This window comes from Aptenodytes patagonicus, chromosome 1, assembly GCF_965638725.1.
Source record: "Aptenodytes patagonicus chromosome 1, bAptPat1.pri.cur, whole genome shotgun sequence".
NCBI classification, from domain to species: Eukaryota; Metazoa; Chordata; class Aves; order Sphenisciformes; family Spheniscidae; genus Aptenodytes; species Aptenodytes patagonicus.
The window spans coordinates 178,688,287-178,707,010 of NC_134949.1; the positions used below are offsets into that span (position 1 = coordinate 178,688,287).

Genomic DNA, 18,724 nt, shown 5'->3' on the forward strand with positions numbered 1-18,724 from the left:
TGTGTCTGTATACGTGCCCTCTCGCCTCCTTTTTTTTTTTTACATAGCCTTAAAAACATTTCTGGTCAATTTCCTTATGAGTTGAGTGTAATGTAAGTCTAGTGGATAGTAAATGAATGCAGTGTTTTCCTTTGTTTTTGACAGGACCACCCCCTCCACTTCCCCCATTGCAGCCTGCTGGCATGGATGCTCCCCCAAACTCGGCAACTAGCTCAGTTCCTACTGTTGTTACAACGGGTATTCATCACCAGCCGCCTCCTGCTCCACCCTCTCTTTTTACAGCAGGTGTAGTACTGAGGCTTTGCCCACAAGGTTTGCTAAATAGAATAACATTGATTCATACTATACTGTACTTTTTAGAGATTGTAATTTCATAGTTTGGGAGAATAAGTTTATATCATTTAGACTGTGACAGTAACTTAACACTCTTCTAACTTAGTTCAGGACAGAAGTAAAATTTGCATGTAAAATGTGAATCTTGACTATGGAATAATATTTTCACTGTGTTTAAACAGAAAACTTGGCATGGCAGTTTTTTAGGATAGTTGTTATACAACTCTTCCATTGTAACTATATATTGTAATTAAATGAAATATTATATTTGCAATCTTAGGGGTTTTAACTGCAATTTATTTTAATTAGACAATTTCTTTGTTACCAGAAACGTACGACACAGATGGCTATAATCCAGAAGCTCCAAGTATAACAAATACTTCAAGACCTATGTATAGACATAGAGTACATGCCCAAAGACCAAATTTGATAGGACTCACGTCAGGTGATATGGATCTACCGCCCAGAGGTATGCTCTCAAAGCTCTACTTATTTAGTTTAGCTGGTTTTCTTACATTAATGCAGATTGAGGCAGTTTTTGGAGAATGTAATACTGGAAAACATTGTATTTTTTTTTTAATCTTCTGGAATTAAGGGAAGTTTAATTGAATAGGGAATTATGCTCATAGTTGCTTTGTGTGTGCATTTTTACAGGTAAAATGAAATCACTTGCTAGAGTATTGCACAGTTTACACTTTGCTATAATAACTGATCACTTTGTACATCTTTTATACAGAAAAATGTTAATATTTCTGTAATGGACTCTTAGGATGATTTTTGCTGCGGAGGGGAGGGAGTCATTTTTATCTGGTAGCAGACAGTTACGCATGAGTAACCTTAACCTCATAGTTCCTATGGCCCTGAGAAGAAGCAACAGCATACAAAATGAGAGAGGAAGAGGGATAAAATGAATTTTTTTTAATGTGGGTTTGTTTACATTTGTATGTATTTGTATTTAATCTTATTATGTTTCTGTTGGTGTATTTTTGGTGAGGAGTCCCCCAATATGATCCCTGTTCTTCAGCAAGAGCCACTCCTTTCCCACCCCATCCCTAAATCTTGCTCCTAGGTGTTAGTGCTCTGGAGTACTGTACATTTCATATAATGAGCATTTTTGTGTGTGCCATTCAATAATAGAATGGAGGTGTTAGCAGAAATGGTGTGAGCCTCAGAGTATTGTATGGGACATTGTGAATCAGCGAGTGCAGTCATCTTGAGGCAGATGCCTTCTGTCACACCTCTTTTGTATTCCTTATGTATGATGTTACTGTGACAAAATGAAAGCTATTAGCTATTTTGATCTGTCACAGCATCTGTTGATACTTAAGAAGAAAAGTCTGTGACCAAGATTTTATCCAGTTTGAACAACGATCATAGTCATTTCAAAATAAGTAGTTGTGCTTTTCAATGCAAATTCAGAATACCTTTTTACAATCAAATGCACAGAAAATAAAAAAATTGTAAAATCTTTTCGTCTGTTTACAGAAAAACCACCTAATAAAAGTAGTATGAGGATAGTGGTAGATGCTGAATCCAGGAAAAGAACAATTGGTGCGGGGGATGGTGGAGTTCCTACAAAGAAGACTTGGTTTGACAAGTGAGTGCTCATTAACACGAGGTTGGCTTAATAGTTGAAATTCCGTGGAGCTCTCTTCTGTAATCTGAAACATATATAAATCTGTATAAATTGCAAGCAAGTTGAACTGTGAATAAGCTGACTGTACTAAAATAAATCACGTTGTAGAGTGATCTGTATTTGACTGTCTTCTCTCAAAGGCAGTATAGAGATAGCTGAAGTTGCTTTGGATGATACCAAGATCTACTCCCTGAAAGCTGGAATGATCTAAGAAACAGAGAAGCTGCAGTGTGATGGTTGTTAGGGATGACTGATTTTAGTTCTGAAATGTGAACTGTATCATTGCTATTTTGGATTGAGTTACCAGGTATGTTACTGACAGAAGATACAGGGTGCAGTGCTTAGCGTCCAGATATACCTGGGGTGACAAAAGGTTGGAAGGGATTTTAAGAGATTACTGGGACTGAGGAGAGCCTTGAAGTAATAGTTACTTGAAACATTAGTGGGGAGATTCTGTGGAATGGCCAAGAAATAGTTTTTGGAGAGAAGCAATGTAGAAGCTCGGACTGACACGAGCAAATTATTGTGAATTATCTCACAGTTTTATGCGCTGGGGTATGCTGAGAGTATCGGTGGGGAAAACTGCAGGTATATGGGCCTGTGTGCTGTACTCTTCTACGCTTTTCTAAAATTACTTTTTTTTTTTCCCTTAAGTCTGCAGATCTTTCTCTCTGTGTCTCATACATACGTGCTCCTATGTAAGCATATACAATTTAACATTGTGTTTGCTAGCTTGCTATGGATTTCTGGCTTGATTTTTATTTGTTGCAGGCAAAATTTTAACAGAACAAATAGTCCAGGTTTCCAGAAGAAGGTGCAGTTTGGAAATGAAAATACAAAACTTGAATTGAGGAAAGTTCCCCCAGAACTTAACAATATCAGCAAACTTAATGAGCACTTCAGTAAGTTTGGAAACTTAGTCAACTTGCAGGTAAGAGTCAACAAAGAGAAGGCAGTATGTTTTGACTTAATGATAGAGGTAGTTGCTAAAAGGAGAATGCCGATTGTTTTTTAACTGGTTCCCTGCAACTGTTCTCATTATTTTCCCAGCTTGTCTCTTAAACATGATCTCATTGTTTTTAATGGAATTGTCATTGAAGAAGCAGAAATGAAATGTTCTAGTCTTCTTCTTTTAGATTTTGAACAAATGTTTTCCTCACAGATAAAACTTTTAAGATACATTGTTTAAAACATTGAAAATTGATTGGAAGTGTTTTTCCTTCACCCCTTTTCTCAACTTCGGATCTGATATCATAAGCTGTCTGTATTTTTTGAGATAAATTGCAAATACAGAAACCCTGTATTTCTCATCCAGAAAGCAGTCTCTGTGATATAATTGCTTTCTAGTCCAATAGTAGTGGTGGTTTATCCCTTATAATTACTTTGTAGTGTATCTGAGTGACCCACATTTCTAAACAGAAATAAGCAAACAATTAGAGAAAGATACAAAGGAGATGCAAAGAACTACGGCCTAACTTAGGTTGATGTTACATACTGGAGGCTGTATGTGTAATGTCAGTATTTCATATCCAGTCTCTAAGCTACTCAGTCTGATCTTTCATCGTGTTTCATTATCAACAGCAAGTTTCAGATGCTAGCTACTGTTTTTATGTACGCTTTCTTGTTTGCACTGAGAGGTTGAACGAAGGAGTGTAATATTTTCATGCATACTGATACAGTACAGAATAAACCTCCCATGCCTGTCTGAATGCTGAGGGAATTTAAATCTCTCTTAATTGCTCTTAAATATTGCTTAAGCCTTTCCATAGTTTGCCTAAGAATATGGGTGTATTAGCAGGCACTATGATTCCGTAAGGCAAGTAAAATTGTGTATGAATGTGTATAGACAGACAGATAGGCAGGCAGATATTGTAAGCTATGCTCTTTTTCCAAAAGGTATAATTTGGTCCTTTTGAAGGTGTCTAAAATAATATGTTAATGCTCAAAGGAGGAAAACCAAACTGAACTTTGTTGTCTAGCTCTGATACTAGATAGGATTATTAACTGACCCCTGTATTTTTTTGTAGCAATTTTCTTTACTTGAGTGATGCTTCCTCTTGTCTTTCACACAGCTACTCATATTTGCAATTAGAAATACTGTTTGACTTTAGATATTTTACTTCAGTTTGTTTTGGGTGTTTTAATTATTCTTAAAGTTTATTAGCTTAATCTTAAGGTTGTTTCTTGACACCAGGCTTTTCAAACAATTGTGAACGGGAAGTATTTATCTGCTGACCCATATTGGGTTTAAATTGTAAGCTTCTGAGCCTTGAAACTATTGATTTTATGATAATTGAGACATAAATGAAAATCCTACATGCAGTAAGTTTTGTTCTTCTGTTCTAAATCTTAGGTTGCATATCAAGGTGATCCAGAAGGTGCCCTTATTCAGTTTGCCACACACGAGGAAGCCAAGAAAGCTATATCAAGTACAGAAGCAGTATTAAATAATCGTTTTATTAAAGTTTATTGGCATCGAGAAGGCAGTGCACCGCAAATACAAACCACCACACAGAAGGTAAAGGATCCTCTAGACAGAATAGAGTCTGTTCTATCTAGAATGTTACGTAGAATATAATCTTTTAAACATTTTTAAAAAATGTTTATAGAAAGTTAACTAAGTACTCTTGAAATAATGAATATGTCATGTAATTCTTTTCCAAAAGTTACTCTTTAATTCTAGATTCTTTGACCTCAGATACAAGGTTCAGGAGTTGATTAGCAAGATAAGACTGAAGGTATTTAAAGAAAGCCCTTCTGTGACTTACAGAGAATTCCACTCTGTCGTCATCTCATGTGCAGCAAGATTTGATGCTACTGTCTGCTGAATAACATCTATTTTGCTTTAACTAGTATAGGCTGTTTTTTTTCTTCTGGTGAGCATAAGAAAGGCAGCAGAGTTACATTTCTTTTCTTGGAAGATAATCTCCATTTTCTTCTAAAAGGTGCTGTTTTTTCCAGTCTCTTCCTTTTTCCTTTCCTGTTGACATGCATACTGCTATAGAAAGTAGCAGTAGAATTTGTTTTACACAAAGGTACCTATATGTATATACAGATATACACACACATATATATATGTAGAGAGAGAGGACATGGAAACAACAGTGTAAGAGGAGAGCTGCATTGGAGAGACTAATTTTGTGGAAATGGATCAGAGACATTTTACATTTTTAAGTGGAGAGGGAGGTGCTCATCTCCCTGGTATCTAGTGACAGGACGCGTGGGAGTGGTTCAAAGCTGCATCAGGGGAGGTTCAGACTGGACACTAGGAAGCATTTCCTTACAGAGAGGGTGGTCAGACACTGGAACAGGTTTCCTAGAGAGGTGGTCGATGCCCCAAGCCTGTCAGTGTTTAAGAGGCATTTGGGTAATGCCCTTAATAACATGCTTTAACTTCTGACTAGCACTGAAGTGATCAGGCAGTTGGACTAGATGATTACTGTAGGTCCCTTCCAACTGAGCTATTCTATTCTACTTTTTTGAATTGAATTGCGCAGTGGAGCACCTATTGGGTGCATCGGCATACTTTTGGCTACATTGGCATAGTAGCATTGGCAACTTTTTAAGAATATGAAACGGCAGCTGCTGTTGTGGAGCTTAGATTCGTAACCTGTGGCAAGCCAAATCAGATTTGTTAGCAGGCCTAGTGGTTCTACTCAAATATAAGGGGAAGCCTGGATTCTCCCAGGTTGTGTAGGTTATTGGATAGAGAGTCTTGTCGGTTAGCTCCTGGTGTAGCAAGTCCCTCTAAATACTTGTGAATCCTGCTTTGTTGGATTTGCTGTCAGTGTGGAACAACACATTCTACACTTAGAAAATATGAGGCAGGCTCTGTAGAAGAAACGTTCATTTATTTTTATAAAATGATATAATGAGCAAACGAGGATTCTTTCAGTTGCTGCTCTTAAGTTTTGAATTCATTCTTTCTCTGGGTGGTGTATGTCATCATCATTCAGAATCAACGACCCAGTTTTTCATAGCAATACTAATGTAGGGCGTTTTAGGCAAGTTTCCTTCCTCCCCTTCTTTTGTAACAAATGCCCCACTTTTTATCTACAAAAATGCAGTTTTAACAGCACCTGTCTCACTATCTCCCCAGTTATCATCCTTTAGATTCGAGTTTGGAATCAAATTTAGAAATATCCTCGATGCTTGATCTGAACTAGTGCTACTCAAAATGGTATTTATTTTCTAAGCTTGATTTACATCTGATCAGCCAGAAGAGGGCAGTGGAGTATGTAATTTGCATTCATACAGTCATTACCTTGCCTGAGAAGGATAGCTTGAATAGTTACTGACATCAGCTTATTTGCTCATTATACTATCCAGCTTGGAGTATTAACTGTGTATTTCCAAACAAATATCTGATCTGTATATTTGTTATTTTGCAAAACATCAACTTAAAATAGTCTTGCAGCTTTTAGTGTTGTTACTAGCTTCCCAGCACACCAACTTTGGCAAGTTAACCTTGATGGTTTGAGCATGAATTCCTCTTGGTACCAGGTGACAGTATTAAGCATTCTCACTTCACAAAGGACAGCCTTTCACCATGTGTCAGGAAACTACAATTTGAAGTCTGTTATGGGTGACAGAGGGCACACAGTGACAAGAAAAATTTAAACAGGAAATTAAAATTTGAAGTGCAATGCTTTCATCTTCCTGTACCCCAAAATGTAACAATTATCAAATTGTTGAGTCAGTAAACAGGTATTTTTAATTCATAAGCCTTTCCAGGAGCATGAATATTTACTTCCCTTTTCATTGAAATTAATAATTGGTATCATATCTACAAGTAGTATGGAAACTCTTTTCTTATAGTACTTCACATACTATAAGTATTTGAATTTTTGTCAAGATTTCTGGTGTATTAATTAATTACAGCTGAATTAATATCACCTGTGTTTATAATGGTTTCTGGCCGGATTTTTTCTGTGTCAGGCACTAAAGACAGGCTTCTGAATTTTTTTCAGAGTAAAATCAGTTGGCTTTTAAGTTGCCCATTCAGTAGTATCTAGTCTTGCACTATTTCTTGACCATTGCTGTTTTCTCAGCAGGATTACTTTGGAAAATTCTTACTGTGGAAATTCTGAAAGGAGTGGAAGTACTTAGTAAAGATGGTGGGAGTCAACCATAATAAATCATCAAATAAAAGGCATCTGCCAGGAAGCAGAAATAATGTGCTCTCCACATCTGTGGTAGATAAAACAAGAAGTACTGGGCTTAAAAGGCAGCACAGGAGATTTAGGTTAGATATTAAGAAACATTTTCTAATGCTAAAGGATACTGAAACACTTTTACCTGGCGAGGCGATAGGACCTCTTGCACTGGAAATCTGTAAGAACTAGATAGATAGATACTGTCAGTAATGGCTTAGGTGTAGCTGACTTTGCCCTGGAGTGGAGGAATGGATTAGGTGACCTCCTGAGGGTCATAAATATGAGAGGAAGCTTGCTTGGAAGCGTATTATTTGGTCTTAAGTGTTTAGTGTTTTTGTCAAAGAAAAAAAGGCAAGGTGTTAGCTATCAGGGCATATCCATGGTAGGTTCAAAGATTAGCTGCTCTGTTTTCTTTTTCCTCAGTCCTATGAATGCGTGTCTCCATATCCTTCTTTCTTTTTCTATTTTGTCCAAGTTAAACACATAGGAGATGAAAAGTGACCTATCGCTGTAAAAAGCAAGAGTCTTTATGATACAAGTTTGTATTATGCCTTTCTGTAACTAAATGGTTGATGATGAAAGATTTGTGAAAGGAATTAGAAGACTGCTCATTACTTTTTGTTCAGTTCTAACAGGTGGAAGTTAGGGTAGTCTAAGCAGACATGATTAATAGAAATAGACCAGAGTAGTTTGATCAATTCTGTGAGCTACAAGTGCAAAATAGATGTTATCGCTGTATGCACTACACAAATAGTCAGTATAGCATCCTAAATCTCATTAAGCGTTTATTTTTGCCATCAGGTGAAAAAGCTATTGATAGAAAGGAAGATGTGTAAATCTAAATGCCATTGCAGCAATTTCATTGTGTATTTATTGGACTACATATGTAGCAGCCTTTTGTTGTTAATATTATGATGTGCTTTTTTGGGGGTTGGGCGGTGTTACAGGTAATACAACCCTTAGTTCAGCAACCTAGTTTACCAGTAGTGAAACAATCGGTCAAGGAGCGCTTAGGTCCGGTACCTGCAAGTAATATTGAACCTGCAGAAGCACAGAGTGCCAATACAGAAGTCACTCAGGTATGTATGATTAGTCAAAAAATTAGTTGCACGTTTTTCTTTCTGTAATACGTTCCATAGTGTATGAATATATCCGTTACAGTTACTCATATAGTGCAAGTACACATTTACTACTTAGAAGTGCATCTAATTTGATTGTGAGTGATGTTTTGATATTAAAGTTTTCCTCAGTGCAATGATATTTGGCTTTCTTACCCAAGCATGGTACTTAATTTTTAGTATCATAGCTTTTTAATTAGTTTAAAAAAAAAAAAAAACAAAAGACTGAAAATATTTCAGTAATGTGGTGTTAAATTGCAGTTTTCAGATTTCAAAATAAAGTTGGTTTCTATCCAAAGAACTAAAAGCTACCCTTTTTTTATTATTATATCTGTTAAACAGCTAAAACCATTAGAGACTGATGGTCAGCATCTAAAAGTGTTTTCAGTATTTGTACGTCACCCTTAATACAAGGAAGAATGTAACCACATATCTCATTATTAGCATTGTGCCACTACTTTAGTTTTACCTCTGAAAAGGAAGACCACCACACTTCAGAAAACATTTGTAGTTTAAATTCAAACAACTTTCTGCAATTGATGCCTGCAAATACCAGATTATAAAACACAAAAAATGAAGTGTATTTAAAAGGGCCTGTGTAGATAATCCTCTGCCAGCTAGCATATCATGGACTTCTTGCAAAAAATATGTAGTATAATCTTTGATTCCATATTTGGCGTTATCTTTGTCTTATCCAATCTATTTATAGATGTATATTAACTGTAAAATCAAATATCTAAAATTCATTTTATCAAGTGCTTTAATACTATTTTTCGTGTATTGTTGGTCCAAAGTCTATGGTTTTATTAGTTTAAAAAGTTTTTTCTAAATTCCTAACATTTGGAATTACACAGGAAACAGTAAAATACTCGTTAAATAAAGTAAATACTTGAACTGTAATTTTTTTTTTGTTTTCTTAGAATGTGACTAAATTATCTGTGAAGGATAGACTGGGTTTTGTGTCAAAGCCAGTTACTCCAACAACTGAAAAGGTAAGAGAATGTTTCATATTCTCTTCCTCTCACATTTAACTTCAGTAGAATTAATTTTATTATAAGACCCCTTGTGTCAATATTAAGTTTGTTTTATAACTATGAATAAAGTTATGTGGTAAAGGTTAGTTTTATGAAATATAATATATTGAAACTCAGCAGATGGCTAAATGATTATAAGAAGAATAAAATATGCTAGGACAGAAGCTGCTATTCTGTGGTTTTCGTTTTAAAATAGTAGGTTCCATTTATTCAGTCATGAAAATAACTAGATATGTTCCAGGATCTTGAGTTGTTAGAAGAATACAGAAATAAATTTAAAAAATAAATAAATTTTGACACTACATATGAATCTATAGAAAGCCTTTCTATAAAAACGTTGTTGGGCTTTTGTGTCCCTGAAAAGGTGATGCTGTAAACATTTACCCTCTTATTTGGTCTTACAATTTGCAGTACTTATGAAAAGATAAAAGTGGAAGTTAATCAGTATAGAAAGGACAAAGAGAGGTAAGGTGGGAAAGGTGCATCTGAATGGTGGTTATGAGTATGTATTTTGCCCAGTGGTTGCAATTTTCAGAACACTGAGTTGTTGATGTGTTTACTTTAGTAGCAAAGTTTGTGATGCATGTTTCCAGACCTATTTAGCACCTTAGGGGACAGGCTTCCCCAGTGTTTATAACATTCGTTTGAGAAGACTTTTGATAGAAAGGCAGCAAGTTTTACCCAGCAACAGGATTTCTCTGCCTAGGTATATATCTTTTCTATTGGGAATTGACTTGACCTGAAATGAATGAAGCATCCACTGCGTTTTCCTCCCACCCCCTTACAATATGGCAGTTAATCGATTTAGTGGAATCTAACTAAAGTAAAATCCACCCCAAAGATACTATGCTGTACCTAGCATACAAAGGTAACAATGCTTAATGTTGAGCTGTAATTGTAGAGGATGTCTCTTCGACTCATTTCAAGCCGAGCAGTCCACCTAAATGCACTGTTGTTGGCTTCTTGCCCATGTTTTGTCATTGGTTTGATTAGTTGCATTTTTGTTGCTGTAAATTAGTTGCAGATAAATACCTTACTGTGTATTCCTGAACTGTATTTTACATACATACTATATACTTACTTTAGAAATAGGAAGTCTGCTTCAGTTTGAGTGGAAATACTTTTTTTTTCCCCTCATTCCTTAAGAGTTGAGTTGTCCTGAAAACACTTTTCTACAAAGAGTAGATTCATGCTAAGATGTGTTTTCTGCTGTGCTGTCTTATAGTAGAGACTGATTTTGATTAGCTCCTGGGCTGTTCAATGGACTGGTTGTGAAGCAGCAGTTTCCTTTAGCATTTTTAGTAGGGTTCTGAAACTTGGTTTGACCCATTTTTACCTACTATTGTCCCTTTACAAGGAAACACCTTGCTTAGTTTGCAGTGATAACGCTCTGTAATCATTAGAAATTAAATAATTGAAAGCTGTCAGAAAACACAGATGTCATGTCCTAGATGTTTTTTTTTTCTTCTGACTGAGTACAGGGTTTGACAGGAACTTCCCAGTGAGAAAGTAGGTAGCTATGCTTCCCAAAGAGCAGGAGGAAAAGGAGGCAGAACAGTCATCATGAGGCCTTTTAAGATCCGTATAGGGACTTGCAATTTATGAACTTGTGAAGAGATTCACATTATTCCTTCTCTTGAATAGTATTAAGAGATTTAGAAGACATTAATGTGTTGCTTCTTGCTCTTCTGTATTAGTTGATGCAGGTAGATCTGCTGTGGCATCTCTCCTTATATTAAAAGAGATGAGGAAGCATGGTTCACTCTGCCATGAAGTTAGTTCAGGGCAAAAGGAGTGTGTCAATATTTTTGTCTTTGGTCCTCTGTGATGTAGCCTGTCCTAAAGCTACTTTGTAATAGGAACTATATGGTTGGGATGTGCATACATTCATGTGCTTTAATAAGTTAAAAGAAAATTCCTTCATCTCCTTTTTAATGGCCTGCTCAGAGCATTTTATATCACCTTTTATAATACCCCATAACATGCTTTGATTTTTTTTTTTTACCTCCTCTCTGCACTGCCTACTCTAGAAAATACTTTACTGTGGGAAGAAATAGTATAAATAGCACAGTGAAGTGAAAAGCTTTTATATAAAGCGTTCCTGTTGTAAATTCTTCTGATCTCTTAATCTTTTCTGTCTTTCTAATGTTTTTTTAGCTGTCTCTTTTTTTTTTTTTTTTTCCCCCTCCTGTTGGTGGGCATTGTGTCTTTTATGGAGTGCATGGTGATCAATAGACTCTGCATGCATCTTTTACTTTTCCACATATATATATATATATTAAAAAAGGTATTTTTAAACTCCTGGAAATGATACCAATTGCATAATTGCTGTGATTTGCTAACAAGGCAGACAAGATCATGCCTATATTATCTCCAGCACTTAGCCATGGATTTTTCAACACTTATATGGCCAAAATGTCCTTAAAGGACCATGATAAGAAAACACAATAGTCCAAACCTTCAGGTATTGTGGAGATGTATACAGTATACTTTAGAGAGGTTGTAAAGCAGACAGCTGTGTTCTCAGTTAAGTCATGGAGAAATTTTCATACCTCATTTTACAAATGTAGGAAAGAGAACAGAGAGACATAGGAGTCTCTTCCTTTGCTGTACAATGTTGAAGACTTCCCTGTACTTGAGTTACTTCTTGTTGATTGTGCAAATTCTACTTTGCACAAACTGCATATGAAAAGGAACTATTGTGTCTACTTTGGACCTTAGTCTCTAAAATTATGTTGAATTTTTGTTTAGAAAATTCATGCAGCCATGAAAAATTGAATTTTAAACTTCAAAACAAAAAAGAAAAACTTCAGTTATTCTTGCGAAAATCTGTCTTCTGTTTCCTTAATTATGCTCAAATATGTAAAATTTTATATATTTGAAACTTGGAAGTACATATGAATCTCAATGGAAAGGATTTATAATCTGATGTTTATAATTCTTAGATATCTGATGTGATGCTGCCTCTCTAAAAATTGTTTAACTTCAGCAACTCCAAATATAATTGTTACACCACATTTTTATATTCCATATCATCAAAACAGACAAAAGAAAAGACACTTATATATTTTTAAGCACTCATGTTTTTTTAAAAAAAATTGAAATTCACTGGCAAAAAAATAAAATGATTTCCTCCTATAGGTTTTATCCACTTCTACTGGCTTGACAAAAACTGTGTACAACCCTGCTGCTTTGAAGGCAGCACAGAAATCTTTGCCTGTTGTTTCCACTTCCGTGCTAGACTCTAATGAAGCACAGAAGAAAAAACAGGTAAATTAAATATGCTTCTTTATAAAATGGACCTAGATTGGGAACTTGTGACCACTAGAGAATAGCGCACTATGTATATTCATCTCAAGAGCATAGATGAAACTAGTTATAAGATTAAATTCACTATAATGGTTTCTTTTCAAAGAACAAGAAAATTCAGCATTGTTTTGTTGTTTTTTCAGTGTATGTTCAGGCAGTGTAAGCAGGTTTAAAATTCTCTAGAAGTTCAAAATGTGAAACACTTTTTCCTGGAAGCAGAATCTCCATGTTGAGGCATGAATTGTCTATCGTGAGTGAGAAGGGAGTATAGTATAGTCACCATTCTTCTCTCTCAAGCCTTTCTGGAACTGGCCTTTATTCTCAGTGTGTTTTGTACTTGTGACCAAAATTGTTTCTTCACTTGAGAGAACTGAGAAGTGTATGACTCTGCATTTTATTCTTTCCAAACTATAGTTCTGCATCCATTTCTATTTTTTGCATAGTACTAGGTTTTCTCTTTTTTTATGTATATATTACAGAAGAAATGCAAGAAAAATGCATTTGGCCTTGAATAGGTTGCTTAGTTGTAGTTTAGCTTGCTTAGAATTTTCAAAAGAACCCAGTAAAGCTTCTTTTTCACGTTTATTCTTGTAATTTAGAAAAACTAAATACAGGACAATGTTTATCTTATTGGTTTCAAACCACAAATTAAGTGTTCGATACTGAAGTAGATTCAAACAGAAGTATTGAAAGCAGTATAAACATTAAACAAAGATTTTAGCCTATTGGTAAGCTTCTGTAACTAATTTGAAATAGCAGTTTGTAGTGGTATGTCAGTTGTGGCATTAGTCCAGACTTTAAAGAAATCACTTCTAATTTTGGGATTTCATTTCATATTTGTTCCCTAAAGCATGTTTTTTCAGAATTAGAGCCTTTACCTTTTAAGTTAAGACACTAAGTGCCTGTGAAATGGCAAAAATCTCATAATAAAATTATTGACTTAGCATGACAGCTGTAGGGTTTTTTTTTGAGAGAAGACACTGAAGACACGCTAAGTGATTGGCTCTTTTTTCATGTGCTCTTGTGCTCTTTCCTCTCTTCAGAGATTTCTTACTACAATATACTAGCACTTGTGGAAAAATATGATTTTGCGGGACTCACTCCCTTCTTTCCTCTCTCTCCCTAGTTTTTCTTAGTATTCATCCCCTTGTCTTATCTTCCCTTTCCCTTCAGAAAAATGATTGTACACTGTATTGCAAAACTAACATTTCATGCAGCAGATTTGTCAGTATTTGGGAAGACATACAGAAACCTTATTACTATTTCTTTTTTATGGCTGTTGTACGTTTACGCTCTTTGTATAAGGTAATCCACTTGCAGTCTGATCCCAGTTGATTTGTGATCTAGAGGTACAAAAACATCTTCTGCCTCTCCTATCCCATTAAATATATTGGTATCAAAGCTCTTAATTGTTTTCTGCAAGTATCCTGCTATCTAAGACTTCTACATTCTGTATCTGAGAGCAAGAAGCAATTGCTTTCTCTCAAGCAGCATTAGTAGAAGCTGAGCACAGCAGCTGTGGCATCTCCTGCTTCTTCTGAGTGCAACATGTCACAAATTTATCAGTTTCAATTCATTTTGATTTGCCCACTGCAATGTCAAGATTCTGTTTTTAGCAGATTGAGTGGTAGTACTTGTCACTTCCAAGTTACAGTAGTCAGACACAAGAGAGATGGTTTTCTTTGGGTAACATTTTAATTTTAGAAAATAGAATGTATTTTCTTTTTGCTTGTAACTGTACTGGAGAATGTGTTTTAATTGATGGACTTGATTTACAGTTGCTTTCAAGATACTGTCTTTGCACATTTAAACTCTCGTATGTTGTACCTCTTGCGGTAGTATATTATATTGCCTTTCAGCTTTCCGTGGAGTTGTGTAAGGGGTTACTTTGTACGTAAGTGATAATGAAGTCTTCCCAGCACAGGTCTGAGAAAGATCATTAGATCCTTCACTAATTTGGCGATGCATTGTTTTCCAAAACATAATTTGAAATGTTGCCTGTTAGTACCTTGAATTTCTGTTACTAATTTTTTCCCTGTTACTGTAAATTATTACCGTATAGTTGTCAGATATAGTATATTATTATTCTGGAGTTATTTTTCAAAATCTAGAAACTTTCTCTAATATTTTTATGCTTCTAGGAAGCATTACGACTTCAACAAGATGTGAGAAAAAAGAAGCAAGAAATCTTAGAGAAGCACATTGAAACACAAAAGGTAAAAAGTTAGCATTAAAGAAAGTCAGCAATTCAGTTGTAGAATCTCAGTTCACTTCTCTGAAATATTTCAGAATTTGTAAGCATGAGCTACAAAACTGACCTATAGAATAAGCGTTCTCTTAGAACAGTATTATCACATTATTTTAAGTTTAGAGTTTTAATCTAACTTGTCTTGTTAGTTCACTTCAAAAGCGACAAGCTTACGCAATTTAGGTGCAATTTTAGTTAAAATTGCCTAATTTGGGTGCAACATGCATATGTTTTTTGGGAGAAGTGAAAACCTGAGATTTCCACTTGACAAGAGCAGGAGAGATTGATGTAGAAAAGTATGCCTGACTGCACTCGGGCCTAGGAGGAGAAAAAGGCCAAAATGTCATTTAAGTTGAATAAAAGTTTTGAAATAATTTAAGTATGTTGAGCAAATCTGTCCAAATGAAATGGAGATATCAGATGTTCATTAGCAAATGAATTAATCAGAGATTCAGACAAAGATTTTAATTTAATATAACCTGTTAAAAGCCCTATATGTTGAGTTTGAAGATCACAACAAAAGAAATGCAATATTCTGCTTTTCCATTAGTTGTAATGAGTACTGGAAAACAGATCTGTAACAGTAGTTGTTAAGTAAAATGATTTTTTTTTTTTTTTTAATTGGACAGATGCTGATTTCAAAGCTGGAGAAGAATAAAGCCATGAAGTCAGAAGACAAAGCAGAAATCATGAAAACACTGGAAATTTTGACTAATAGCATTACCAAGTTAAAGGATGAATTAAAAGGTGTATCACCAGGAGGAGGGGCTCCTTTAAAAAGCATGAAAACTAAGACTCAGGTACTCAAGTTTTGGTCAGCTTTTTAATAAGATGAATTCACATGCTTATGTCAGCAGAATAAAAATACGCAGATACATCAGCAGTATTTAGAACCATACTGGTTTAATTTTTAAGTCTTCTTTGAAGTGAGATTGGTTTTGCCCTTTTTTTAAAGGAACGTAGTTAATTTTAAGACCATGCTGTTGTCTAAAAGGTTTATCCACTGTTACACAGATCGTACGTCATCTGGAAAACCAAAAAAAAAACCCAAACCAAAAATCCTATGATTATTTCTTTTGCCTTACCCCATCTTTTGTGTATAGTCTATTGCTTTCTTAAACTTCTAATAGAAATCATGAAAATAGTATTTCTTATGCAAAAGGATTATTATTATGTAAAACATACCTTCTGGTCAGGTTTAATATACAAAACAAACTGCTTCATGAAACTACTTGACTACTGTACTGGTACATATAATTTTCTGGGGTTTTTATGTCACTGAAATTTTTCAATATATCAAGCTTTTTAGATTGAAGATTATACTGGTCAGTTTTCCTTTGAACTAGCCACCCATGTTTGGGTTGTACCTGTGAGAGCAGTTTTCCTTCTCTGCTATCATTCTTGTTAGTATATGGCTATAACTAGTTTCCCAACTGCTTAAAGATGCGATTTATATTACCTTTTTAAAATGCAGTATTTTGCTTTTTATAGAAGTGTTTGCTCTTAAACAGGTCACAAGGTGATTAATGTGTTCTTTTAAATACATTATAAGCTTTTGTTGCTTTATCAAGTGAGGAAGTGCATACTAATAAAAGAGCAGATTTTTGTACAGTGTATTTTCCAGTAGAAGACAAAAACCCTTGATCTTTTCTTGCTGTTTTCATTCAGTTCTTAAATCTTCAGAATGCTTAGTCTTCTAATGTTTTGGGATTCTGTTTTAAAAAGCTGGTGTAACATTACAACCCAGATTTAATTTACATGGATCATTAGCTTTCAGTGTGAAACAGCATTTCTACTGCTTTATTTTACATAAAAATATAGGCATTAAAAGTAACTGCAGTGTAAATTACAATGATGTGCAGTTTTGAAAAGAAATATCAAAAAGTAATACTGAAATGACCTGTATGTACTCACTGTAGCTTCTTACGTCGTTTGTCAGTCCGGAAAAAGTTGAAGCAGCATATTTTTATCCTGAAAGTGGACATAGATTATAATTTCTGGAAGTCAGTTTATACCTCTTAAAACAACTTCATTTGCAGTGGAATACTCTACTGTGTTTTAGAGGGGGAACTAACTGTAACAATCCCAGAATTCAGACACTGCCATAATAAGATTAAATTCTTCTTTTTTTGGAGAATAGAGACAAGAAATTTTTTTCTATGTTTTTGAAAGAGAGTGGACATTGTTTAGTGAGAAAATTTTTCTGAGAGGTCTGGAAGAAGTTACCTACCTGTAAATAGAATTTGAACAATAAAAGTCCTAGAAATTGGCAATATTTTCAAAGCTGCATTTGATTGTTAAAGCCTCATGTTTTTGAGAAATACTCTTCTGCTGGTGGTGTACAGTGCTTCATAAATTTGAACAGGAAGAATAGTTTATAACAGTTTTGGTCCAGGAATAATGGTTTCATCACATGCAAGGAAAGAATCCAGACCCATAGGAATGAAGAAGCAAGTTGCATCATAAAAACTTGGTAAATTCTTGACTAGAAAATTGTGAATGCAGCATTTTAACCCATGACAGTTATTTTACCTTGAGAGTGGTCCAGTAAGTTCTTAGAGCGGGCAAGAAAATAGTCGGATAACACAAAATTGCCCAAAATGGTTGAGAATGGAAGGGATCTCTGAGGATTGTCTTGTTCCATCACCAGGCACCACTAAGAAGAGTCTGGGTGTCGTCTTTACTCATCCACACTGGGTATTTATACACATGGATAAGGTCCCATCCCCCTGCCACCTTCTCATCCTGAAGTCAGACAATCCCAGCTCTGTCAGCCTCTGCTCATAATAGTAGACGCTCCAGTCCCTTAATCATCTTTGTGACCTTTCGCTGGAGTCTTTCCAGTGTGTCTCCCTTGCGCTGGGGAGCCTGGAACTGGACACAGCACTCCATATGTGGCCTCACCATTGCAGAGTAGAGAAGGATCACCTCCCTTGACCTGGTGGTGTTGGTCTTCCTATTGCAGCCCGGGAGTCTGTCGGCCTTCTCTGCCACAAGGACACATTGCTGGCTCGTGTTCAACTTCTTCTCTGCTACCAGGACGCTTGAGGTCATCTTCATGTGGGCAGCCCCCAACCTGTACTGGTGGCTGGGGTTATTCTTCCCCAGGTGCAGGACTTGGCATTTCCCTTTGTTAAAATGCAGGAGGTTCCTCCTGCCCCATTTCTCCAGTGTGTCAAGATCCTTCTGAATGGAAACAACCAGCTGGTGTAGCAGCCACTCCTCAGAATTTTGTATTGTCCACAAACTTGCTGAGGGCACACTCTGTCTTACCATCCAGGTCGCTAATGAAGATGTTAAACAGTATTGACTGCTGGGGTACACCAGTAGTGACGCATCTCCAGCTGGACTTTGTGCCACTGATCAGAACGCTTTGAACCCAGCAGTTTAGCCAGTTTTCAGTCAATCTCACTGTCTTCCTGCCTACTTAGCACGTCATCCTTTTGGCTGTGAGGATGTTGTGGGCGACAGTATTGAAAACCTTACTGAAGTCAAGATAAACAACTTCTACTACTCTGCTCTTGTCCACCAAGCTAGTCATCTCATTGTAGACAGCTGTTAAGGTTAAGCATGATTTCTCCTTCCCTTTCCCCAATCACCTTCTTGTTCTTAATATGCTTGGAAATGGTTTCCAAGATTATTTGCTCCTTCATCTTCCCAGGGATTGTGGTGAGGCTGACCAGCATGTAGTTCCCCAGATCTCCTTGCCCTTCTTGAAGATCAGAGTGACGTTTGCTTTTTCTCAGTCCCAAGGAACCACCCCCAAATGCCATGACCTTTCAAAGATAATTGAGATTGGCTTTGCAATGACATCAACGAGCTCCCTCAGTACTTACGGTTGTGTCCTATTGGGTCACAGGTATTTGTGTATGTCCAGTTTGTTTAAATGT

At 35.9% G+C, this 18,724-nt stretch overlaps 1 protein-coding gene across 3 annotated transcripts in view; it reads left to right on the forward strand.

Moving 5' to 3' along the window:
• The window catches only part of RBM26 (RNA binding motif protein 26), a 60,502-nt gene that overhangs the window by 22,311 nt on the left and 19,467 nt on the right, over positions 1-18,724 (forward strand). Inside the window, exons 8-17 of one of the 3 annotated variants that reach the window (XM_076362329.1) lie at positions 145-312; positions 662-802; positions 1,819-1,930; positions 2,741-2,900; positions 4,323-4,487; positions 8,073-8,204; positions 9,164-9,235; positions 12,419-12,547; positions 14,728-14,802; positions 15,464-15,634. In XM_076362329.1, coding sequence (XP_076218444.1) covers positions 145-312; positions 662-802; positions 1,819-1,930; positions 2,741-2,900; positions 4,323-4,487; positions 8,073-8,204; positions 9,164-9,235; positions 12,419-12,547; positions 14,728-14,802; positions 15,464-15,634 — 1,325 coding nt within the window. The remainder of the gene's footprint in view (positions 1-144; positions 313-661; positions 803-1,818; positions 1,931-2,740; positions 2,901-4,322; positions 4,488-8,072; positions 8,205-9,163; positions 9,236-12,418; positions 12,548-14,727; positions 14,803-15,463; positions 15,635-18,724) is intronic. The other 2 variants (XM_076362339.1, XM_076362346.1) reach the window with 2 other exon arrangements.